This window comes from Bos taurus, unplaced genomic scaffold, assembly GCF_002263795.3.
Source record: "Bos taurus isolate L1 Dominette 01449 registration number 42190680 breed Hereford unplaced genomic scaffold, ARS-UCD2.0 Leftover_ScbfJmS_2468_375, whole genome shotgun sequence".
In the NCBI taxonomy this organism is placed as follows: domain Eukaryota; kingdom Metazoa; phylum Chordata; class Mammalia; order Artiodactyla; family Bovidae; genus Bos; species Bos taurus.
Genome location: NW_020191539.1, coordinates 50,070 through 77,232, shown reverse-complemented (window position 1 = coordinate 77,232; position 27,163 = coordinate 50,070). Strand labels below are relative to the sequence as shown.

Below are 27,163 nucleotides of genomic sequence, written 5' to 3'. Positions count from 1 at the left end.
CTTCAGGGAGATACACTCATAAATATAATGTTAATATACTCGAGGATATGAGATAAACTAGCACAGAAAATAGGAAAAGGTGTTGCTGCTAACTAGCGAGCATTCAAGTGGTCTTAACTAAATATAGAAATAAGGCCTTCTACCCTCAAACGCCTGGTACTCTCCTCTGATCCTCTACTCTGCTCAAATACCACTTTACATTTATCCTTCAATAAGTTCCAGACATTAGGCCCATTTCTTCTTTCAATTTTCTTTAAAGGAGGATGTATTTCAGACCTAGACAAAGGTACAGAGATTACAACACCCAGGCAAGCATCACCCATCTTAAAAAACGAAAGATCACAAATAAAATTTAAACCCAGTATACCTCTCCTCAGTGGAATTCTCCCTCTCTTCCATGAGATTTAACCATTGTCTTAGAAAGTTTATTGTTTTCATACGCAACTTTCTGCATGCTACATATGCATGCATCACTCCTATGTATACTTTTTACTACAAATATATGAACCTATAAGCAATAGAAGAATTGTTGGATGTTTTTAAACTTCATATATGCATGGTATCATGATGCCTTTAAACTTTTGGAAGTAGGTTTTTATCCATTTGTCACTTCCACCCCTGAATCTTTGCCCCTTGTTATAAGCTGAATTTTGTCCCCCTGAAAAGGTATGTTGAAGTTTTTTTACCCCTTGAACCTGTAAATGTGACCTTATTTGGAAGTAGGGTATTTGCAGGTATAATAGAGTTAAGATGCGGTCATACTGGATTAGGGTGGGCCCTTAATTCAGTATCCCTGGAGAAGGAAATGGCAACCCACTCCAGTATTCTTGCCTGGAGAACCCCATGGATGGAGAAGCTTGGTGGACTACAGTCCATGGGTCCCAAAGACTCGGACAAGACTGAGCGACTTCACTTTCACTTTAATTCAGTATGACTGGTATTCCTCTGAGAAGAGAAAGGACACAGAAACAGACAGGGGAAAACGCTATGTGACGATGGAGACTGGAATCACGTTATTTACAAGGCAAGTGATGCCAACGATCGACAGCAACCACCAGAAACCAGGAGAGAGGCGTGAAACAGATTCTCCCTCAGAGCCTCTGGAAGGGACCACCCTTGCTGATACCTTGACCTCAGACTTCTGGCCTCCAGCACTGAGATAAAGTATTTCTGTTGTTTTAAGCCATCTGGCTTGTGGCAATTTGTTATGGTAACCTTAGGACACAAACACACCCCTCTTTGTGTCTCAAGCCCCTGAGAATTCTAGTGTCTTCCTAAGTCCAGATCTTACCACCCTGTTTAGTTTACCTGCAACAGTACCAAGTCAGTGAATTAAGGATGGTCCTGCAGTGCGTGTAGTAAACCCTTCCCCCACTGCTCTAAAGCAGTGGTTCTGAAACTTCAGTGTGCTTCAGTAGCACCTGGAGGACTGTAAAACCCTGATGGCTAGCGGCCTGCCCTCAGAATTTCCAACTCAGTAGGTCTGGAGCAGGGTCTGAGAACGTGCATTGCAAACAAGTTCCCAGCTGATGCTGATGCTGCTGTTCCAGGCAAGCTAGGTCATCCATCAGTTTCTTTCAATAAAATATAGTAGAGGCTAGGGCAACGGCAACCCACTCTAGTACTCTTGCCTGGAAAATCCCATGGACGGAGGAGCCTGGTAGGCTGCAGTCCATGAGGTCGCTAAGAGTTGGACATGTCTGAGAAACTTCACTTTCACTTTTCACTTTTCATTTTCATCCACTGGAGAAGGAAATGGCAACCCACTCCAGTGTTCTTGCCTGGAGAATCCCAGAGGCGTGGGAGCCTGGTGGGCTACGGTCTATGGGGTCGCACAGAGTCGGACACGATTGAAGCGACTTAGCAGCAGCAGAGGCTAGGGCACCATCACACAAATTATTTACAATCTTATATTTTAATATATTTGGGGCTGCAATAAAGGGATTTAAAACAGGCTTGACAAATAGCTGAAAGAAATCCCTTTCAATGACAGTAAGGTGGGCCAAAATAAATAGAACAATGATAGATTTGAGTCAGTGTTATTTATGTGAGGAAAAAAAAAAAAAAACTACACCTTATTACTTTTAAACAAGCTTTTATTTCCAGTGTGAACAATACTATCAAATTATCTGTAAAAGTTAAGAGTAAAGTCAGATGTCAGTAGTTAATACCACTTTGGGGCGTTGAAACTTTGAAACAAAATTAGTATTTTAGCCTAATGAAAACAAGAATATCCGTGAAGAACAAATTCATCTTTCCTTTTGCTGTCTGCTTCTTTCTATGCCTTCCCACTGTAGGATGAATAAGAGCCAATTAACAATTGTACCCCAATAACGTGCACCAGTGACTTTCTAAATATGAGTCAACACTATGTACATCTATTTTCTCAATGAGGAGAACACAAAATGCTTTCTTCTTGTAACCCAGACCCTTGGTGATCCGGGTGCACATCATTTCGTCACACCAACCTTATCTCCCTCTTGCCCATCACTATAAGTGCGTGTTTGTTTGCTGTTGTTGTTTTCATGAAAGGCCACTCTGTGATTGATAACCAATAACAGTACTATGACTGACTTTCTTTTCTTTTGAATAAAACATCTAAATTGAACTAATATTTGTGAATTAATCCTGAAATGCAGTTCTCCTGAAACCCTTAACGTCTTACTACTTTGTAAGGAATCACTTTCTCAAAGTCATCATCAGTACAGGAGACTACAATTCTGTGGCCTGGCGATGATGATACAGCTAATGCACGACCTAGTCACTGTAGCTGCTGCTTCTGGTGACGATTCTCTAAAGAAGCACTGGTCTCTATTTCCAGGTCTGATAAATTCCCCATCTGTAGTAGTCTTAAAGCAACAGGACAAAGGACTTGTGGCTATAAATGAAATACATTTCAGAACATACTGCCTCCTACATTGTCTAGAATTCATTATTAACAACAAACTGTTTTTTCCAAAATTAAATTTCAACAATTTTCCTATTTACTTTACAGAAGAAAAATTAAAAATATAAAGCTGTTAGTAATAGGTACGTGTCAGGAATGGTTACGTCATACTAAAGCCTATACAATAATACCTGTTTTATCCAGAGCTGCCCTGTGCTGAGACCACATCCATTTAGAGTCCTTCTCCAGGTTTTTCATTTCCATCCTCTTCCTCTTCATCAGAGTTTTCATACTGATCCTCACCCTCATCATTAGGGCAGAATGATGCAGACTTTGGGGTCAAAAGTTGGTGGGAAAAATATCCCAACTTAAAATCAGCAGCAGAGTCTAGGCCTGAGAGAAGAGAAACATGTTTAAAGAAAGAAAAAACAAATAATAGCTGGACATGTTTCTACTGGTTGATACATTTCTAGCCCCACCCCCACCCCCCAATTCTGCTGCCTGACAATTTTCACAAACGTTTTTCCCCTCTTTCCAGTAGATCTCACACACTATGCTTCTGATTACTTCTAGCCCCTTTGGAGAAGGGATCCGAATCATTTGATACTGATACTGCATGTGTGTTGTCAGAATCTCAATGGAAAACGTTCGTTTGATTTAAAGACAAATACTGTGGGGAAGCTCACAGATTCCTCAACTGCTGAAAAGTGCCCCTGTGCTATGTCATCATTTTCTCAGACCCTCCTATGGAGAATCTCCACATTTTTTAAAGCCGTCGACCAAAAGGGAAGGATGCCATTTGTTTGCCCCTAGGGCTACAGTCCATGGGGTCGCTAAGAGTCGGACACGACTGAGTGACTTCACTTTCACTTTTCACTTTCATGCACTGGAGAAGGAAATGGCAACCCACTCCAGTGTTCTTGCCTGGAGAATCCCAGGGACAGGGGAGCCTGGTGGGCTGCCGTCTATGGGGTCGCAGAGTCGGACATGACTGAAGCGACTTAGCAGCAGCAGGTTCTTAGAAGGCAGCATGCTTTTTCTTGAGACCATCAAGGTCTATAGAATTGGGCTTCCATTTGTGCTGCTTTCCAATTGTGCCAGGAGGTTTTTTGAGAGCTCTGATCCGCTGCTTAACCGCTAGAGACCTGCCTTTGAGCTGGATGGCCCCACGGGGGCCGCAGGGCCTAAAGGCTCAGCTACCACTTGCCCGCCTCCTCCCCTCCGGGACCACAGACCTCGGCCTCCCAGTCCTCAGAGGCAGCAGTCAGGACCTCGCTCGCCCAGAACTCAGCCTCCAACGCCGGTTCCTCTGCCTTCTAGGATGCAGGCCCCTCCGCAGGATCCCGCAGCTCCCAGGGTGGAGCGCCCTCCACTGGGTACTCCCCCTGCAAGACTTTGCCTCTCTTTCCCAGGTCGTCCTGCTCCTGAGGAGGCACCGGACCTTCTCCAGGCTCCGAGGGTGCTTGGGAGCGGCCCCTGGCCATCAGGCAGTCAGCGTGAGGCCGGAACAGGACACGTCTGTTGTTACGGAAATTGCGTAGACAGGAGTTGACCTGACTCCAGAACAGGGGCCCACACCTCTCCGCAGGGAACTCAAGGCCTGCAACCACTGCCGCACCCTCCTGCTCATTCTCGTCCTCCTCTTCTGTGTCTTCCTCTTCCTCCACGTCCTCCAACTCGAAATCAATCTCACCCTCTTCCTCATCCTCCTCCATCTCCTCTACATCTTCCTCCATCTCCTCCTCTTCTAACAGCTGTCTACCACATTCCTCTTCCACTGCATCCTGTGGCCAACCCTGGTCCCCGGGCAGGGCTCTGGAGACCTCCAAGGAAGCCAGAAGAGCCGTGGCCTCCTCGATTCCTTCCATCCCCTCCTAAGCAATGCCTGGACCCCAAGGAGACTGGGAGCCTGCAGTGACGTCTGCGGGGAAGTTGGCGGCTGCCGGGCTGAGTGTCACTGCCGGGCTGAGTGTCGCGCCGAGGAGACGCTGTTGGCAGTGGGACCTTAGGGTGGGGGTGGGGCAGCAGAGACGAAGGCTGCACGGGGAACAGGAGTTTTCGAAGGTGCTGGTGTGGGACACTACCCCCCCCCGCCCCCCACGACAGGAAAGGCAAGGGGGTGGCACGCAGACCTGCCCACTAAGACCAAGGCTGAGCTGGCGGCAGACAGGCGCCAAACACCCTGATGGGCTGGCGATGGTAAGTGGAACTGGAAGGGTCAACCGGGGACCACTTCCTCCAGCGCCAGCTCTAAGTTCATCTGCCAGGAGGCAAGGATTGGCGTGACCGCTGACCAATGAGTGATAAAGGCTTTCAGACTGCATGGAAGCCTTCCAGCCCCAGGTCTTACTTTGAGCCCACAGGAGTCCCTTCCTTTACATTGCACCCTTGCGAAAACAAAACGGCAATGTCCCTATAGGGCGGCACCCTGGGGTATGGGAACCTGGATGTGGTGCCCGGTTGCCACCCTGTGACAGCTCAGGCCATCACAGATATGCTCATTTTTTTTTTAAGTTAATAGAGGCTCGCTAAAGCCTTGAGAAAGAACATCAAAAGAAAGAGATGGAGAAATTGGAAAACACGAACTGAATTAAACGGGAGCACTGAATATGAAATAGAAAAAGTGAAACAAACTAGATAAAAGTTAAAGATCATCATATAGTCCAGTTGTTTTTAAGCATGGCTGCTCATTAGAAACATGTCTGTAGGTTTGGAGAATAAAAGCAATACCATGGCATTTTTCAAAAAATTCCAAGATAATTCTGATATGTGTCAGGATTTTAAAAAGTGATTACAAATTTTTCTATTCAGTGGTAATTTTGGTGATATAGAATTCTATTACTTTTCTGTTGACCAATCATGTTACAATGGTATTAAGTGAATAATAGTTGCATACTCACTAGTATGTATAATATATATACTTTAGAAAACATATTGTTTGCCTAACTAAAAAATTTATGACATTTTGATTCCTCTTGTTTGACTTAGTATGAATAGAATGATAGATTTCTAATCTTAAAAAAAGGTATGCAACAAGCAACAAAGGTTTACTGTATAGCACAGGGAGCTGTAGTTCCTTGGTCAGTCTCTTGAAATACCTATAATGGAAAATAACCTGACAAATAATATATGCATATATGTATAACTGAATCACCTTGCTGTGCACCTGGAACATTGTGAGTCAACTACACTTCAATAAAAAGAATATATATATATATATATATATATATATATATAAAGAAAAAAAAAAAAAAAAAACGAGAAAGTGTTTAGATCACATACGAGCAACTGTTTAAACCTCCTGTGAGAGACAGAAAGAGAATTTGGAGGTTTTAATGTTGCTAAAGGTACTTAGCCGGGGAAGGCAATGGCAACCCACTCCAGTACTCTTGCCTGGAAAATCCCATGGGCAGAGGAGCCTGGTAGGCTGCGGTCTATGGGGTCGCTAAGAGTCGGACATGACTGAGTGACTTCACTTTCACTTTTCACTTCATGCGTTGGAGAAGGAAATGGCAACCCACTCCAGTGTTCTTGCCTGGAGAATCCCAGGGATAGGGGAGCCCGGTGGGCTGCCGTCTATGGGGTCGCACAGAGCCGGACACGACTGAAGCGACTTAGCAGCAGCAGCAAAGGTACTTAGAAAAGAACATACTAGTTGACGTGGATGCAGTGAGAATGGAGAGTGGAAGGAATAAAACTAGGAGCTGAAACGGGATTCATCAGGGCTCCCCAGTTCACTTCAGAATTCCAAGAAATGAAGAGATACTTCTTTTCATGACTGGGATAAGCACTTGCTCTGCACTAAAGTGGGATAGCCCACTCCTCCCAAATTCGTATGTTGAAACCCTTACCCACTCCACCCCACCCCCAAGTGATGGTATTTAGGAGTTAGGGCCTTTGATAGGAGACCCTGAGGATAATCCCCTCTTCCCTACGTAGAACTTACGTATTATGGGTTTCACCCCTTAAATCGGCCTTGCTTTGTTTTACCTAACTCATAATCAATATTTTCAGTGGGGATAGTCCATTGGGTCCCATGTTATCAAGCCCATTTCTAAGTGACAAAGACTCAATTTAACTTTATGAGCCATATGTCAGAGTGCCTATGCCCGCTACAGGATCTTTTAGGACAATGGCTGCTATGATCTGGAGCACTGAAACACCGCAATAATAAAATGTTAAGGCAAATAAATCTATTGGCTATCTTCAGTAGCTCCCTTAACACTATAGGGGCATCTTTTAAAAATTTAGTGGTATCTTCAAGAATTCCTCTATTTTGTGCCCCAGTATGAAGTTCAAAAAATTTTCCAACGTGATGCAGTTGAGCAGATGTTGAAATCAGTTCCAAATCTATTTGTGGAAGTCTTAAGCCAATAATCACTTTTTATCTTTAAAAAGTATTACTGCGCTATTGTGGTAAATGTCACCTTTTTAAAGGGTATACTTCACAGGCATTTAGTACATTCACAATGCTGTTCAGCCAATCTCTCTGTTGTCCCCAAATAAATTATCACTCCTAAAGGAAACCCCATGCCAGTAATCAATCCTTCTCCATTTCCCCCTCACTGTAACCAGGCTCTGATAACCACTAATCTGCTCTTGACCTCTATGGACTTACCCTTTCTAGATAGTTGACAGAAATGAAATCCTACAATATGTGACCTTTTGTGTCCGGCCTCTCTCATTCCTTTTTACAGCTGAATGCTATGCCTTTGTACAGAGGGTCACTTTTGTTTATGAATGTGAAACAAGTTGAGGGCAGGCTGATGCATACTCGGGATGTTTCCCATTGGGTTATGGTGAATAAGGCTGCTACGGACACGGGGATAGAACTTTTTGTTTGAATAGATACTTTCAACTCTTGGGCATATATAGCTAATAGTGGAGTTGATGAGACAACCATAGGCTTTTTAACTTTTTTTCAGGAGCTGCCGAACTGTTTTCTATAGCGACTTGTTGTCGTTCAGTCACTCAGTTGTGTCCGACTCTTTGCGACCCCACGGACTGCAGCACGCCAGGCTTCCCTGTCCTTCACCGTCTCCATAAATGAGCACTAAGGTAAAGTTAATGCAATGCTATCCTCTTTTTTGTCATTGGTGTTAACATTTTAAAAGTGTATTACCACATAATAACATGCAGTATACCTTATGGAGTGGCACAGGGCTTTGTCACCGTTGTTTTAAACCAAAGGGCAGTCCAAGTAGGATTTTATCCATGTAATGTCATTGGTAGGGCATCATATTACTTCTGATCAGTTTGTGCCGTGCTGTCTTTCTCCTATCTTTCTGCTAAAATTTTGTCTTTTAAAGGCCCTACATGGCCTTCTAAGTAATCTTACTGGGGTTCACTCCAGTAGGCAAAAGGCACATACGTGACTCACTTTTAGGGAATCCATATGGGACTTGGGTTTCTGCTGAGACTTCTTAGATAACACCCTTCAACTTCTTACAAGGGCTTTTTTTTTTTTTTTTTTTTTTTAAACCTTAAGGATCTCTGCGGAGAAGGCAATGGCACCCCACTCCAGTACTTTGCCTGGAAAATCCCATGGATGGAGGAGCCTGGTAGGCTGCAGTCCATGGGGTTGCTAAGAGTCGGACACGACTGAGCGACTTCCCTTTCACTTTTCACTTTCATGCCTTGGAGGAGGAAATGGCAACCCACTCCAGTGTTCTTGCCTGGAGAATCCCAGGGACAGGGGAGCCTGGTGGGCTGCCGTCTATGGGGCCGCACAGAGTCAGACACGACTGAAGCGACTTAGCAGTAGCAGTAGCACTAAGGATCTGCCCAGATTTTCCTGAGGCCTAAACAGAATATGGTCACACCCTTGACTTCATCTTTACACCATATTTTCCCAGAAGGCTTCTGGATTTGACCTTTGCCTAGAAGCTTTTTCTGAACTTTCACATCATTTGCTATCCAGGAGAGGCCGGGGATTTTCAAAGTAGCAGGTTCTGTCTCCTATTTGCTTAAAAGAAATCCATCCTTCAGTGAAGTTCAAACTTCAATTACTTGGCATATTTCAGTCTCTTTTTCTTTTATCTAGTTAATTTAAAAGCACAAAGCTATCTATAACTGGAATATGTTAGGAATAGTTGGGTGAAATTGAAAACAACATACTAGGAGAACTGGAGTTTCCAGGGCTGTCCTCTCTTAGGCCAGGTGTATTAGTTTTCCATTGTGAAATAGGAAAACCAAATTACCACGTAAATAGTATAAAGATCAAACTACAGTAACATACTAATATAATCAAGAGAGTACCATCCCATTGACTTTTCCATATTCTGATGGTTAGGAGGAAGTCACAGCTTCAGCCCAGCCTAAGGGAAGGAGACATATGAGAGTATGAATAACACAGAGGTTGAGGGTCACTAAGGGTCTGTGCACAGTACCTGGACTCCTCAAAGTTCTGTTCCAGCAAAGTGGGGAAAGCTTGGCCCCCAACACAGGCCACTTGGTCCACATTCCGGGCCCTGGACACAACCTCTTCCCCTCTCTACTCACTCTGAGCTTCATTCCTCACCTCCAGAGGCTTCACATGCTATATATGGATACTGAAGCACAGTTGTCTCCTGTTCCCCAAATACAGCCACCACCTCTTTGTTACCTCCCAGTCCTGGGAATATAACACTGGAAGTACCATCCAGCCCTCAGAAGCACAAATTCAGTGATGAGAAGCATGCAGGCTTCTTGGAGCTTGGGGTCCCTTGGGCACCAAATTCAGGGCCTCTGATACAAGACTGCGGGGAGAAATATCAATAACCTTAGATATGCAGATGACACCACCCTTATGGCAGAAAGTGAAGAAGAACTAAAGAGCCTCTTGATGAAAGTGAAAGAGGAGAGTGAAAAAGTTGGCTTAAAGCTCAACATTCAGAAAACTAAGATCATGGCATACGGTCCCATCGCTTCATGGCAAATAGATGGGGAAACAGTGGAAACAGTGGCTGACTTTATTTTTCTGGGCTCCAAAATCATTGCAGATGGTGATTGCAGCCATGAAATTAAAAGTCACTTACTCCTTGGAAGGAAAGTTATGACCAACCTAGACAGCATATTAAAAAGCAGAGACATTACTTTGCCAACAAAGGTCCATCTAGTCAAGGCTATGGTTTTTCCAGTGGTCATGTATGGACGTGAGAGTTGGACTATAAAGAAAGCTGAGTGCTGAAGAATCGATGCTTTTGAACTGTGGTGTTAGAGAAGACTCTTGAGAGTCCCTTGGTCTGCAAGGAGATCCAACCAGTCCATGCTAAAGGAGATCAGTCCTGGGTGTTCATTGGAAGGACAGATGTTGAAGCTGAAACTCCAATACTTTGGCCACCTGATGTGAAGAGCTGACTCATTTGAAAAGACCCTGATGCTGGGAAGGATTGAGGGCAGGAGGAGAAGGGGACGACAGAGGATGAGATAGCTGGATGGCATCACCGACTCAGTGGGCATGGGTTTGGGTGGACTCTGGGAGTTGGTGACGGACAGGGAGGCCTGGCGTGCTGCGGTTCATGGGGTCGCAAAGAGTCGGACACGCCTGAGTGACTGAACTGAACTGATACATGAAACAAGTTTGGAGGCAGCCAGGTGGGTTCTCAGTGTGCACATCCCCTCGACTGCCCTTGGCTGTTTGCAGAGAGATGAGGCTGGAAGAGGGTAGGAGTGGAACCTCTAAAGCATGGGGCCTATTACAAGCCCCTCTAACCTGGATCTCAGAGTAGTGCTGTGATCAACAACCGGTTCAGCAGAGGCACTGTGACAGCCAGCCTCTACGAATGCCCCTAAGATCCTTGCCCCCTGGTGTTCATGTTCTACTGTAGAGCCTTATCTCATGTAATAAAGATGACCAAAAGACCCTGATGCTGGGAAAGATTGAGGGCAGGAGGAGAAGAGGGCGACAGAGGATGAGATGGTTGGATGTCATGACAGACTCAGTGGATATGAGTGTGAACAAACTCCAGGAGATAGTGAAGGACAGGGAAGCCTGATGTGCTGCAGTCCATGGGGACATAAAGAGTCAGACACGATTTAGCAACTGAACAACAATGTGACCAGCCATTTGTTGCACAGCAATGGAAAAGTAAAATACATGTTGGTACTGAGAATAGGGGTTCATGGTAAACAGTAACAACAAAGAAAGGACATTGAGAGAGTATTCAGTTCAGTTCAGTCGCTCAGCCATGTCTGACTCTTTGCAACCCCATGAACTGCAGCACGCCAGGCCTCCCTGTCCATCACCAACTCCCGGAGTTCACACAAACAAACGTCCATCGAGTCGGTGATGCCATCCAGCCATCTCATCCTCTGTCGTCCCCTTCTTCTGCCCCTAATCCCTCCCAGCATCAGGGTCTTTTCCAATGAGTCAACTCCTCGCGTGAGGTGGCCAAAGTATTGGAGTTTCAGCTTTAGCATCAGTCCTTCCAAAGAACACCCAGGACTGATCTCCTTTAGAATGGACTGGTTGGATCTCCTTGCAGTCCAAGGGACTCCCAAGAGTCTTCTCCAACACCACAGTTCAAAAGCATCAGTTCTTCGGCACTCAGCTTTCTTCACAGTCCAACTCTCACATCCATACATGACTACTGGAAAAACCATAGCCTTGACTAGACGGACCTTTGTTGGCAAAGACATGTCTCTGCTTTTGAATATGTTATCTAGGTTGGTTATAACTTTCCTTCCAAGGAGTAAGCGTCTTTTTATTTCATGGCTGCAGTCACCGTCTGCAGTGATTTTGGAGCATTAGCGATAGTCAAAGGTGCTTTGAAGAGAACCTTATCAGAAGCCCGGTTGAGGGCAATTGTGGAGGCTGCCAGTGCGTTATAAGGGAAATAGGGAAAGTGCTATGGAAACTGGAGGAAAGGATCCCTTTTTATATTTTAGCAGAAAGATAGGAGAAAGCACAGCACAAACCAATCATAAACAACATGAGGCCCTTCAAATGACATTACGTGGATAAATTTCTACTTGGACTGCCCTTTTGCATTTTTTAAAATTTATTTTATTGAAGTATAGTTGATTTACAATGTTGTGCTAATTTCTGCTGTACAGCAGAGTGATTCAGTTATACATGCACCTATATACTTTTTCATATCCTTTTTCCATTATGGCTTATTCTAGGATATTGAATACAGTTCCCTGTCCTATACAGTAGGACTTTGTTGTTTATCCATTCTATATATAATAGTTTGCATCTGCTAACCCCAAACTCCCAATCCATCCCTCCCCCCACACTGCTCCCACTTGGCAATCACAAGTCTGTTCTCTATGTTTGTGAGTCTGTTTCTGTTTCACAGGTAAGCTTACTCATGTCATGTTTTAGATTCCACATATAAGTGCCACCATATGGCATTGGTCTTTCTCTTTCTGACTTACTTTACTTAGTATGGTAATCTCTAGGCCCATCGATGTTACTCCATGTTGCTGCAAATGGCATTATTTCATTCTGAGTAATGTACCACATCTTCTTTATCCATTCATCTGTTGATGGATATTCAGGCTTTTTCCACGTCTTGGCTATTGTGAATAGTGTGGCTATTGTTTATGTATTTTCACTGTAAGGTGTCTCAATTTTTCTCTGAATGTGCACAAGGGATAAATTATAAAAAATGAAAATAAATGTTTTAATGTAGTTTGTCAGCTACCTAATGTAGTCAGACTTTTACTACAAAAGTCTGGGAGTAAGGACACAAGATTTCTAGTCTCCAAGGTATTATTATTATTAAATTGGTTACATTCTCTTTGCTTTATTTATTCATAAAGTGGTACTTGCACTGGCTATGGGACTCTTGTGCATTTTAACTTCTTAGGGATAATAGTAACACTATGAAAATTAAAATGGTAAGACTAAGAGCAAACACTTACATGACACTTAAGTGCCACGTGCTCTTCTGAGTGCTTTATATGTATTAACTCATTTAATGAAATTAAATACTGAGTGGGGGAGACAAAGCCCTGTGCCACTCCGTACGGAATACTGCATGTTACTATGTGGTAATGCACTTTTAAAATGTTAACACCGATGACAGAAAAGAGGATGGCGTTGCATTAACTTTATTTTAGTGCTCATTTATGGAGCACCTACTAAGAAGAAAACACAGTAGTATTGATAGGTGCTTTGGGAGAGACAGAGAGAAATAAATCCCTTTAAGATCCCAATCATTCAGAAGCTCGTATCCTAGGGGTTGGGAGATGGAAGCAGACACAAATACGTAAAAATGTGAAAATATATTAGGATATGAGACATGCTACCATAGAATATGAAAGAGGGGGAGGGGGTGGTACCAATGAGACCTAGAGAGCACCTACACTGCCTTACCAAAACATGCCTAAAGGAAATCCTCTACCGTCAACCCCCTGGCCTTTCTCCTTCTCTGATCCTGTATTCTGGTCAATTACAACTTCATCCCCCCGTCACCCCCCTTAAATAGCTTCCATTTCTTAGGCCCATTTTCTTTTTTCCGTCTTTTTGGTGGGGGAAGGTCAGGAACTATTTCAGACCTACATAATGGTATAAAGAATACTGCATCCGTGTACCCATCACCCAACTTCAGAAATTTTACACTACAGATACAGCTGAAGCCCGGTACGTACCTGTGTCCTCCAGAAAGATATGCCCACGTCCAGGTCCCTGGTACCTGTGAATGTGACCTTATTTGGAAATAGGGTCTTTGCAGTTGTAATTACATCAGGATCTAATTTAATGGAGTCACCCTGGATTTGGGATGGGCCCTAAATGGACTGGGTGGTATCCTTATGACAGAAAGAGTGTGATTTGAGATACACAGACACAGGGAAGAAGGTCATGTGAAGACAGGAGTTATTTTGCCACAAGCCAAGAAGTGTCAGAAGCCACCACAAACTGGGGGTGGCAAGGAGGATTCTCCCCCAGAGCCCCTTGCTTTCAGACTTCTGACCTCTAGAACTAATGCGAGAATAAACTTTATGTTGTTTTAAGCCACCTACTTTGTGGTAATTTGTTACGGCAGCCCTAGGAAAGTAAGAGTAACCCTTCCCAGTTGAATTCTCCTCTCTCCCTCTCCACCAGCCTAAGCAAGGTGTTTATCATCCTCATGCATGCCTTTCTACAAGTTACATATGCACGCACTCCTTCCATGCATACCTTTTACTACACAGATGTATCTATAATCAGTGGTTGTTTTGCATGTTTTTAAACCTCATATTCATGATATCATAATGGCTCTATCCTTCTCAACCTAGTTTGTTCCCTCATCCATTTTTTTCTTCACTGCCACCATCCAATCCCTGCCCTGCCAGGAGGTTTTTCTGTATCTCAGGGCCTTGAGAATTCTAGTCTCGTCCCCATTCCTTTACTGTCAGCCTTTACTGTCCCATTCAGCTTACCTGTGTATCAAGTCACTCAACAAACGGTGGTCTTACCACAGGAGAAACTCAGTCCCTCACAACACCCATCCCCTGCCCCATGCCCATCATTGCTCTTAGACGGTGATGCTGAAACTTTGAGATGCCTCAGAGTCACCTGGAGGACACGTAAAGCTCTGATAGCTGGGCCACCTTCAGAATAATGATCCAGTAAATCTGGAGTGGGGCCTGAGAGGTTGCACTTCTAACAAGTTCCCAGGTGATGCTGATGCCGCTGGTCTGTGGCAGCTCAATAGCTCCATCTGGTCTCCAGATAAGCTTGGTCACCCCCTGGTTCCTCTCACTAAAATGAAGTAGGGGCTAGACCTCCGTCTCTCTCTTTACATAAATTGTTTGTCAATTGATATATTAATTAACCTGTGGCTGCAATACAGGGCTTCCTGATAACTTGGTTGGTAAAGAATCCACCTGCAATGCAAGAACTTAAAAAAATGGTTTCAATGACAGTAAAGTGGACCCAAACAAAAAGATACAAGATTTGCATCAGTGTTACACATCTAAAAAATCTGCAGCTTATCCATGGCTAGCAAATTTTTATTTTTAACATGAACAAACGCAGTCAAATATATCTGACAAACGTAAGAAAAAAAGTCAGATGTCAGTGGATAAGACATTTCACATGATGAAACCTGGAACAAAACCAGTGTTGATAAAATTCCCAGTGGCTACTGAGCAGCCGAAAATCTCAAATTCATGAGGGACACGTCCATTGTTTCTTCCTCCATCATGTCTTTCTATGCTTGACAGCTGTGGGATGAAGTAAGAGTCAATTAACAATTGTAAACCAGGGGGCAGTCCCAAGATAGCAGAGGAATAGGACGGGGAGACCACTTACTTCCCCCACAAATTCATCAAAAGATCATTTGAACGCTGAGCAACTTCCACAAAACAACTTCTGAATGCTGGCGGAGGACACCAAGCACCCAGAAAGGCAGCCCAATCTCTTCAAAAGGAGGTAGGACAAAATATAAAAGACAAAAACTGAGACAAAATTTAGGGACAGAGACCCATCCAGGGGAGGGAGTCAAGAAAGAGGAGAAGTCTTCACACAGTAGGAAACCCTCGCACAGGAGTGTCTGAGGGGAGTTCTGGAATCTCAGAGGGCAACATAACCAGGAGGGAAAAAAAAAAAAAAAAACAAAACCCACAGAATACGCACCTAAGCACAACTGCCAGTGGAGAAGTGGCCCAGACACTCGGGTCCACCACCAGTGAGTGGGGGCTGGGCAGGGAGGCGCAGGCTGCATAACTGGTCCTTAGGGTAAGGACCGGGGCCCTGAGGACAGTCTGAGGGAGCTAATGTGAGACAGCAACCCAAACCGTGGGATCGCCAGAGAGACACACAAAAAAAGACCTTTCTCACGAAAGGCTCTATCGGCACCCCTGGCACGCTCACAGAACAAAGGATTGCACAAATACCCAAGGAGAGCAAGCCAGCTGCCATATAGGGCCCTCCCTCCCTGGAGGCAGAGAGGCAGGCGAGAGACAGCCAGAGCCCGAAGGCAAGGGGCTGCTGCAATCTCGGCCCCAGAGATGACATCTTCCACCAAACTGTGAGCAGGCTCCCAGTTGCTAACCTCGTCTTCTTGGGATCCTAGATGGTTGACATCTGCCAGGAGTGTCACAGCCTGGGATCAGCTCCCCAGAGGAGACATACGGCACACCTGGAACTGCGCTCTTGTGGAAACTGAGTGGCGGGGACCAGGCAGGTGAGTTAGACGCATGGCCCAGCGAGCACCCGGTCGCCTGAGCTGCTCGGACCTGGGAGGGCCACAAAACGCACAGCCTATCCAGGTCTGTGCCCTTGTGGAGCACCTGAGAACCCTGAGCGGCTCAGACCTGGGAAGTGCATGAAACGCAGGGCCCACTTGGCACAGTGCCCTTGCAGAGCACCCTGGAGACTGATCAGTCTAGACCCGGGAAGCACATGCTGCCTTGGACTGTGGCAAACCCAGTGTGGTCGGTCCATCCACTGCGAGCACTCTCCACACACATCAGCGGTGTTTGTTTGCAGTGTCCCTCCCTCTCCACAACACAACTGAACAAGTGAGCCTAAGTAAGTGGCCACCTTCGCCCCCTTGTGTCAGGGCAGAAATTAGACACTGAAGAGACTTGCAGAGGAAGCCAAAATAAACAAAGAAGGGGGAACGGGGAACCACTTTGGAAGTAACAGGTACAACAGATTGAAATCCTGCATTTAATACTGGAGACATTTGAGGGGCGCCTATAGACCTTGAGAACAAGTACAAGCCAGAACAAGGGATGATCTGACACTGAACAGACCCCACAATGCCCAGAGAAATTCCTAGATATATTTTTACTGTTATCACTTTTTAATTTTTTGTTAATTTAAGTTTTTATCACTCCTTTAACTTTCATTTTTATAGCCTAGTATTATGTTTCCCAAAAAAACCCTATTTTTTTTAGAAAACAAATTCCATAGTTTTTTGATTACTGTGATTGATTATGTTTGTATTTTTTATATTTTATTTTTGAGAGTCTAACCTCTCTCCCAGGTTTATAATCTTTGCTTTTTGATATTTGTTATCAATTTTGTACCTCTAAGAATCTAATCTTCGGTATCCATTTTCACTTAAAGATCTGATTACTGGCTTGACTGCTCTCTCCCTTTCCTCCTCCAGGTCACCTCTATCGCCTTCCTCCCTCTTCTCTTCTGTATATAACTCTGTGAATCTCTCTGGGTGTTCCAGGCTGTGGAGAGCACTTAGGGATTAGATTAATGGCTAGACTGTTCTCTCCCCTTTTGACTCTCCCTTTTCTCCTCCTGGTCACCTCTATCTCCCTCCTCCATCTTCTCTTCTCTATATAACTCTGTGAATCTCTCTGGGTGTTTCTGGCTGTGGAGAATTGTTTCATCAATAAACCTAGGGGTTTTATCGTCTATGCTGTGTGGATGGAGAAGTCTTGAGGCTACTGTAAGACAGGGACCGAAAGCCAGAGGCAGGAGGCTTAACCCCCAAACTCTAGAACATCAGAGAACTCCTGATTCCAGAGAACATTAATAGACAAGAGCTCACACCTACCCTGAAACCAAGCTCCACCCAAGACCTAACAAGATCCAGTGCAAAACACACCACAATAATTCTCCAGCAAAACAGGAACCCAACCTTGAACATTAAAAGATGGGCTGCCCAAAGCCATGCTGAACCCATAGACACCCCAAAACTCACTACTGGACACTTCACTGCACTCCAGAGAGAAGACATCCAGTTCCACCCACCAGAACACAGGCACAAGCTCCCCCCAACCAGGAAACCTTGACAAGCCTTAGTCCAACCCCACCCACAGGAAGAAGACTCCACAATTAAGAGGAACCACAAACTTCCAGCCTGCAGAAAGGGCACCCCAAACACAGCAATCTAAACAAAATGAAAAGGCAGAGAAATATTCAGCAGGTGAGGGAACATGCTAAAAACCCACCAAACCAAACCAAAGAGGAGGAGATACCTGAAAAAGTACTCAGAATAAGGACAGTAAAGATGATCCAAAATCTTGAAAACAAAATGGAGCTACAGATAAATAGACTAGAGGCAAGGATCGAGAAAATGCAAGAAATGTTTAACTAAGGACCTAGAAGAAATAAAGAAGAATCAACCAGTAGTGAATAATGCAGTAATTGAGATCAAAAGCACTCTGGAGGGAACCAACAGTAGAATAACTGAGGCAGAAGACAGGATAGGTGAGGTGGAAGACAGAATGGTGGAAATAAATGAAGCACAGAGGAAAAAAGAAAAAAAAAAAGAATTAAAAGAAATGAGAACAACCTCAGCGACCTCTGGGACAAAGTTAAATGCCCCAACATTCGAATCATAGGTGTCCCAGAAGAAGAAGACAAAAAGAAAGTGCGTGAGAAAATACTTGAGGAGATAGTAGTCGAAAACTTCCCTAATGTGGGGAAGGAAACAGCCACCCACGTCCAAGAAACCCAGAGCGTCCCAAACGGGATAAACCCAAGGCAAAACACCCCGAGACACAAATTAATCAAACTAACAAAGATCAAACATTAAAAGCAGCAAGAGAAAAGCAACAAAAAACACACAAGGGGATCCCCATAAGGATAACAGCTGATCTTTCAATAGAAACTCTCCAGGCCAGAAAGGGATGGCAGGACATACTTAAAGTGATGAAAGAGAAAAACTTACAACCAAGATTACTCTACCCAGCAAGGATCTCATTCAGATCTCATTCAAGAGAATTCAGCACCGCCAAACCAGCTCTTCAACAAATACTAAAGGATCTTCTCTAGACAGGAAACACAGTAAATGTTTATAAAAACGAACCACCCCCCCACACACAAAATGTAAATGGCAACAGGATCATACTTATCAATAATTACCTTAACTGTAAATGGGTTAAATGCTCCAACCCAAAGACAAAGACTGGTCAACTGGAAAAAAAAAAAAAAAAAAAACACCCCTATATATGCTGTCTACAAGAGACTCACCTCAAACCTAGGGACACGTACAGACTAAAACTGAAGGGCTAGAAAAAGATATTTCATGTAAATGGGGACCAAAAGAAAGCAGGAGAGCAATACTCATATCAGATAAAATAGAATGTGAAATAAAAACCATGATAAGATACAAAGAAGGACACTACATAATGATCAAAGGATCAATCCAAAAGGAAGATATAACAATTATAAATATATATGTACCCAACACAGGAGCACCTCAATACGGAAGACAAATGCTAACGAGTATGAAAGGGGAAATTAAGAGTAACACAATAATAGTGGGGCACTTTAATACCCCCCCACACACTTATGGATAGATCAACCAAACAGAAAATTAGCAAGGAAACACAAGTGCTAAATGATACAATGGACCAGTTAGAGCTAATTGATATCTATAGGGCATGTCACCCCAAAACAATGGAATTCACCTTTTTCTCAAGTGCACATGGAACATTCTCCAGGATAGATCACATCCGGGGCCATAAATATAGCCTTGGCAAAATTAAAAAAAAAAAAAAATTGAAATCATTTGAAGCATTTTTTCTGACCACCAGGCAGTAAGATTAGATGTCAAGTACAGGAATAAAAAAAAAAAAAAAAACTATTAAAAATACAAACATATGGAGGCTAGACAACACGTTTCTGAATACCCAAGAGATGATGGAAAAAATCAAAAAGGAAATGAAAATATGCATAGAAACAAGTGAAAATGAAAACACGACAACCCAAAACCTATGGGATTCAGTAAAAGCAGTACTAAGAGGGAGATTCATAGCAATACAAGCCTACCTCAAGAACCTAGAGAGACATCAAATAAAGAACCTAACTTTACATCTAACGCTAGTAGAAAAAGAAGAAAAGAACCACCCCAAAGTTAGTAGAAGGAAAGACATCATAAAGCTGAGAGCAGAAATAACTGAAAAAGAGACAAAGGAGACTGTAGCAAAAATCAACAAACCTAAAAGCTGGTTCTTTGAGAAGATAAATAAAATAGACAAACCATTAGCTGTCTCACAGGAAAAACCGGGAGAAGAATCAAATCAATAAATTTAGAAACAAAAATGGAGAAATCACAGCAGACAACACAGAAATACAAAAGGTCCTAAGAGACTACTATGAGCAGTTATATGCAAATAAAATGGCCAATTTGGAAGAAATGGACACATTCTCAGAAAAGTATAACTTTCCAAAACTGAACCAGGAAGAAATAGAAAATCTTAACAGGCCCATCACAAGCACGGAAATTGAAGCTGTAATAAAAACCCTTCCAACAAGCAAAAGCCCAGGACCAGGTAGCTTCACAGGTGAATTCTACCAAAAACTTAAAGAGCTAACACCTATCCTACTCAAACTCTTCCAGAAAATTGCAGAGGGGGGTAAAGTGCCAAACTCATTCTATGAGGCCACCATCACCCTAATGCCCAAACCAGACAGAGATGCCACAAAGAAAGAAAACTACAGGACACTTTATCACTGATGAACAGAGACGCAAAAATCCTCAACAAAATTCTAGCAAACCAAATCCAACAACATATTAAAAAGATCACACATCATGACCAAGTGGGCTTTATCCCAGGGGTGCAAGGATTCTTCAGCATTCACAAATCAATCAATGGGATACACCATATGAACAAACTGAATGATAAAAAACATATGGTTATCTCAACAGATGCAGAGAAAGCCTTTGACAAAATTCAGCACCCATTTATGATAAAAACTCTCCAGAAAGCAGGCATAGAAGGAACATACCTCAACATAATAAAAGCCATATACGACAAGCCCACAGCAAACATTATCCTCATGGTGAAAAATTGAAAGCATTTCCTCCAAAATCAGGAACAAGACAAGGGTGCCCACTCTCACCACTACTATTCAACATAGTTTTGGAAGTCCCAGCCACAGCAATTGGAGAAGAAAAATAAATAAAAGGAATCCAGATTGGAAAAGAAGAAGTAAAACCCTCACTGTTTGCAGATGACATGATCCTCCATGTGGAAAACCCTAAAGACATCACCAGAAAGTTACTAGAGCTAACCCATGAATATAGTAAAATTCCAAGATATAAAATTAACACGCAGAAATCCCTTGCATTCCTATACACTAACAATGAGAAAACAGAAAGAGAAACTAAGGAAACAATCCCATTCACCATTGCAATGAAAAGAATAAAATACTTAGGAAGAAATTTACCTAAAGAAACAAAAGACTTACATATGGAAAACTATAAAACACTGATGAAAGAAATCAAAGACGACACAAATAGATGGAGAAATATACCATGTTCGTGGATTGGAAGAGTCAATAGAGTGAAAGTGAGTACACTACCCAAAGCAATCCCTGTCAAGCTACCAACGGGATTTTTCACAGAACTAGAACAAATAATTTCACAATTTGTATGGAAACACAAAAAACCTCGAATAGCCAAAGCAATCCTGAGAGAGAAGAATGGAACGGGAGGAATCAACCTGCTTGACTTCAGACGACACTACAAAGCTACAGTCATCAAGACATTATGGTACTGGCACAAAGACAGAAATATAGGTCAGTGGAACAAAATAGAAAGCCCAGAGATAAGCCCACGCACCTATGGATACCTTATCATTGAGAAAGGGGGCAAAAATATACAATGGAGAAAAGACAATCTCTTTAACAAGTGGTGCTGGGAAAACTGGTCAACCACCTGTAAAAGAATGAAACTAGAACACTTTTTAACACCATACACAAAAACAAACTCAAAATGGATTAAAGATCTAAACCTAAGACCAGAAACTATCAAACTCTTAGAGGAAAACATAGGCAGAACACTCTCTGACATAAATCACAGCAAGATCCTCTATGACCCTCCTCCCAGAGTAATGGAAATAAAAGCAAAAATAAGCAAATGGGACCTAATTGAACTTAAAAGCTTTTGCACAACGAAGGACACTAAAAGCAGGGTGAAAAGGGAGCCTTCAGAATGGGAGAAAATAATAGCAAACGAAGCAACTGACAAAGAATTAGTGTCCAAAATATACAAGCAGCTCATGCAGCTCAATTCCAGAAAAATAAACGACCCAATCAAAAAATGGGCCAAAGAACTAAACAGACATTTCTCCAAAGAAGACATACAGATGGCTAACAAACACATGAAAAGATGCTCAACATCACTTATTATCAGAGAAACGCAAATCAAAACCACAATGAGGTACCATCTCACACCAGTCAGAATGGCTGCCATCAAAAAGTCTACAAACAATAAATGCTGGAGAGAGTGTGGAGAAAAAGGGCACCCTCTTACACTGTTGGTGGGAATGCAAACTAGTACAGCCACTATGGGGAATAGTGTGCAGATTCCTTAAAAAAAAACAAAAACAAAAACTGGAAATAGAACTGCCATACGACCCAGCAACCCACTGCTGGGCATACACACCGAGGAAACCAGAGTTGAAAGAGACACATGTACCCCAATGTCCACTGCAACACTGTTTACAATAGCTAGGACATGGAAGCAACCTAGATGTCCATCAGCAGACGAATGGATTAGGAAGTTGTGGTACATATATATGACGGACTATTACTCAGCTATAAAAAAAATGAATGCATTTCAGTCAGTTCTAATGAGGGGGGTGAAACTGGAGCCTATTATACAGAGTGAAGTAAGTCAGAAAGAGAAACACCAAATAGAGTATATTAACGCATATATATGGAATTTAGAAAGATGGTAACAGCAACCCTATATGCAAGACAGCAAAGAGACACCGATGTAAAGAACAGACTTTTGGACTCTGTGGGAGAACGCGAGGGTGGGACGATATGAGAGAATAGCACTGAAACGTGTATATTACTCTATGTAAAATAGATGACCAGTGCAAGTTTGATGCATGAAGCACGGCACCCAAAGCCGGGGGTTCTGGGACAACTCAGAGGGATGGGGTGGGGAGGGAGGTGGGAGCGGGGTCAAGATGGTGGGACACATGTACACCCATGGCTGATTCATGTTGATGTATGGCAAAAACCACCACAATATTGTAAAGTAACTGGCCTCCAATTAAAATATATAAATTAATTAAAAAATTGTAAACCAGTAACAGGCAACAGTGACTTTCTAAATCTAAGAAAACAGTCAGTCCTACATATGCCTGCTAAGTCAAAAGAGAAATTACCACATTTACCTCTCTCAACACAGACCTTGAGATATGTCATCACTCACTCACCCCTCATACCAACGTCCTCTCCCACTCGCCAAACACCAAAATGCCTGCTTTGTTGTTGTTGGTTTTTCTTGAGAGAGACTTATCTAATAAGTCTTTCCACCTTACAAGCCTGTGCCCTCTCCATCAATCACACTCTTAAACTCCCAGACTCTCAGTTTGCACATCCATAAAAGGAAGAGAAGAAAGACAGGAAAAAGCAAAGCAAGAAAGAGAGGAAGGGATAGGTCAGATATAAGTTGACTTAATGACCAATTCGGTGATGGACAGGGAGGCCTGGCGTGCTGCGATTCATGGGGTCGCAAAGAGTCGGACACGACTGAGCGACTGAACTGAACTGAACTGAACTGAATGACCAATTCAGCGGTGAACAACAATCTCACCATGACTAATTTGCTTTTCTTCTGATTGTCCCATGAACTAGAAAATCTTGCAACTGAACAAATAGGGATTAGTCATTAAATGTGCTCCCACTTGAAAATTTTTCACTGACTACATCTTTGTCAATAGTCACAACCTCAAAGGCATTTGCTTTCTCCCGGTTAGGACAAAAGACCGTATGTCTGTAGCTCAGTGCTGAGGGCCCAGCTAGTGTACATTCCAGTCACCTTTAGTCGCTTGTTCTGGTTAACTGCGTTCCAAACAAACAGTGGTCTCTGCTACCAGGTCTCAAAAAATTTCCCACGTGGGGAAGCCTTACAGCTACAGCTCAAAGGACCTGTAGCTGTGAATGAAGTACATTTCAGAACATGCTGTGTTCTATATTATCTAGCACACAAAGTATTATTAACATTAAGCTGTTTTGAAACTAGACTTTAACCAAGTTTTAATTATTATTTACTTTGGGGAGAACACTTAAAAATGTATGTCAGCAATGGTGGCTGGGTGATACTCAGAGCTGCACACAGATACCTGGGTTCTCCCGGGCTGTCCTCTGCTGGGTCCAGGTCCTTTCCAGGTCCTTCTTCTGGTTTTTTATCGCTGTCCTCCTCCTCACCTTCAGCTTCTTGGACCTCCTCATCAGACTCTTCACACTGATAATCACTCGCTTCTTTTGTGAAGTATAATACAGACTTCGGGACCGGAACTTCACGGAAAAAAATAACCCAATTTATACTCAGTAGCCACATCCAGTACTCTACCCCCAGGGAGGAGAGAAGTAGGTGAAGAGAGAATAGCTGGGCACCTTCCTAGAGGTTGGTGTGACACCTTCAGGGCCCTCACATTTCTGCAGCTTCAGGGTTTTCAGGGTGAGGTCTTTACCGTCTTTCCAGTAGATCTCACACCCTGTGCTGCTGATTATTTCTGGCCCTTTGGAGAAGAAGGGATCAGAATCATCTGGGTCTGACCGCATCTGGTATGTTTCTGTCAGAACTTCGTTGAAAAAGTATTCCTCTCACTTAAAAAGAAATTCTACTGTGATGCTCATTGGTTCCCGGACCCCTGAGAATTTTTATTTTTACATCTTTCAGGTGCTCCAGTACAAGTGCATCATATTCCCAGATCATGCTACCGAGAATCTTTAGGTTTTTAAATGCCCTCAAGCAAAAGCGAGGGATGCCCTTTGTTTCTCCTTCCCTTCAGGCTCTCCATCTCCTCCCAGGCTCCTTCTGGAACAGGTACTGGCCACTAACATTCACGTTCTGTGGGCTTATGAATGGCATTGATGATGTCAGCTCTCTTATCAAACAGAGGCTGGCAGAAGGAAGCATACTTTTTCTCAAGACCGTAAAGGTCTTTATAGAATTGGGCTTCCACTTGTGCAGATTATGCCTGGAGGTTTTTGAGAGCTTTGACCCGCTGCTTAACCACTAGAGGCCAGTGCTGAGTGCGGCCTGCCTTTGAGCCCGATGCCCCCACAGGGTCCGCAAGGGCCTGAGGGCCTGGCCGCCATTTGCCCACCTTGGCCCTGCCAGGACCACAGGCCCCAGCCTCCCAGGACTCAGAGGCAACAGCCAGGGCGCCACCCTCCCAGAGCTCAGCCTCCACTGCAGACTCCTCTGACTTTTGGGATGCAGACCCCTGGACCCTGGGACCCTGAGGCTCCCAGGGTGGGGGCGCCCTCTGCTTGGTACTCACCCTGTGAGGCCTCGCCTCCCTCTGCCAGGTCTTCCTGCTCCTGCGGAGGTGCGGGACCCTCTCCAGGGCCGGAGGGAGGCTGGGAGCTGTGCATGACCATCGGGCAGGGGCCAGGGGGCCAGACCAGGACATGGTCATCGTAGGAGAAACTGTGTAGAAGGGAGTGGACCAGACCCCAGAACACAGGCCCAAACTGCTCCAAGGGGTCCCTGTGGCCTGCAACCACTGCTGCGCCTTCCTGCTCACTCTCATCATTCTCTACTGTCTCCTCCTCCTCGATCTCTTCCAACAGGTGCTCCTCCTCCTCCAGGTGCTCCTCCTCCTCCAGGGCCTCCAGCTCGAAATCAGACTCCTCCTCCTCCTCTAACGGCTCTATAGCCCACTCTTCCATTGTGGCCTGTGGCCCACCGTGCCCCCTGCGAAGGCCTCCTGACACGCTCAGGGAGGGCAGAAGGGCCGCGGCCTCCTCGACCCCATCCGTCCCCTCCCAAGCCGGTGCCGGGACCCCAAGGGGACTGGGGTCACAGCCCGCCCTGCCAACAGCCCTGTCCAGGCCACCTGGCATCCAGTCGTGCTCCTCTGTGGCAGACATGGCAGGAGAGACTGTGCCAGACGGCGATGGACCTGCAGTGATGTCCACGGGGAAGATGGCAGCCGCCGAGCTGAGAATCGTGGAGGAGACGCTGTTGGCAGCGCGGACTGCAGAGTTGGGGTGTGGGCAGCAGAGATGTCAGCTGCACAGGGAACAGGAGTCTGTGAAGTTGCTGGTGTGGGCCCCACGACAGGAATGGCAAGGGGGTGGCCGGCAGACTGGCCCACCACGACCGAGGCTGAGATGGCGGTGTACAGGCAGGAAAGAACCTGAAGGGCTGGCGACGGTAGGTGGAGCTTAAAGGTCAACCGGGGACCACTTCCTCCAGCGCCAGCTCTAAGCTCATTTGCCAGGAGTCAAGGATTGGCATGATCGCCATCCAGTGAGTGGTCAAGGCCCTCAGCTTCCCTGGAGGCCTGACAGGCCCAGGTCACACTTTAAGCCCCCAGGAGTCCCTTCCCTTTCATTCCATCATTGCAAAAGCAAAACTACAGTGTCCGTATGGGGCAGGGCGGGGCGGGGCGGGTGGTGCCCTGGTGTATGGGAACCTGGATGTGGTGCCCAGATGCCACGCTGGCACAACTCACACCAGCAGGGATACACTTTTTAAAAAAAGAAAGAAAAAGCAAAGGTGTATAGATCAAATATCAGCAACTGATTAAAACCTCCTGTGAGAGACAGAAAGAGAATGTGGTGGTTTTAATGTTGCTAAAGCTACTTAGTAAGAGCATACAAAGTTGATATGGATGCTGATGAGAATGGAGAGTGGAAGAAGCAGTAAAAATTGGACTGAACCCTGTTTCATCAGGGCTCCCCTAACTCACTTCAAGGCTCCATGACATGAAGAGAGAGTGACTTCTTTCAAGACTGCACTAAGCACCTGCTCTGCACTAAACAGTTATACACACTCCCTCCCAAATTCATATTCTGAATTGCTTAGCCACCTCACACCCCAGATGGGGGAGTAGAAGGATATGTGCTCATCTCCTCCTGTGAGAGCACCAGAATTGCAACTACCTGTTGAACAACCATCGACAGGAGGATGCTGGAACCTACCAAAAAGAGACACCCCACATCCAAAGACAAAGGAGAAGCTACAATGAGATGGTAGGAAGGGCGCAATCACGATAAAATCAAATCCCGTACCCACCCATTGGGCAACCCACAAACTGGAGAACAATGATACTCAAGAAGTTCTCTCACTGTTGTGAAAGTTCTGAGCCCCACATCAGGCTTCTCAACCTGGGAATTTGATAAAGGGGCTGGGAATCCCCAGGGAATCTGACCTTGAAGGCCACCGGGCTTTGATTATAGTACTTCCACAGGACTGGAGGAAAGAGAGACTCCACTCTTGGAGGGCACAAACACAATCTCACATGCACCACGACCCAAGGGAAAGGAGCAGTGACCCCAGAGGAGACTGATGCAAAACTACTTGCTACTGTTGGAGGGTCACCTGTGGAGGCCTGAGTCGGCAAGGGCTCATGGCAGGGACAGGGACACTGGCAGCAGCAGTCCTGGAAGGTCCCCCTTGATGTAAGTCCAATTGG

The 27,163-nt window shown here is 44.5% G+C and overlaps 1 protein-coding gene across 3 annotated transcripts; it reads right to left on the bottom strand.

Annotated features, from left to right (window-relative positions):
• Positions 1–2,111: 2,111 nt before the first annotated feature.
• Positions 2,112–25,964, bottom strand: LOC112445686 (cancer/testis antigen family 47 member C1-like). 3 transcript variants are annotated; one of them, XR_009493735.1, is made up of 4 exons: positions 25,022–25,964; positions 23,855–24,029; positions 3,079–3,280; positions 2,112–2,291 (listed from the first exon to the last, which is right to left on the bottom strand). XR_009493735.1 is itself a non-coding variant. In XM_024989157.2 (3 exons), the coding sequence occupies exons 1-3, from the start codon at positions 25,611–25,613 to the stop codon at positions 3,262–3,264; spliced, it is 786 nt and encodes a 261-aa protein (XP_024844925.1). In that variant the 5' UTR covers positions 25,614–25,964; the 3' UTR covers positions 2,837–3,261. The 3 variants fall into 3 exon arrangements, 2 of the variants coding, with proteins under 2 accessions (XP_024844925.1, XP_024844926.1); XM_024989157.2 differs by lacking the exon at positions 2,112–2,291 and having other exon boundaries at positions 2,837–3,280; XM_024989158.2 differs by lacking the exons at positions 2,112–2,291; positions 3,079–3,280 and adding an exon at positions 12,831–15,022.
• Positions 25,965–27,163: the final 1,199 nt, after the last annotated feature.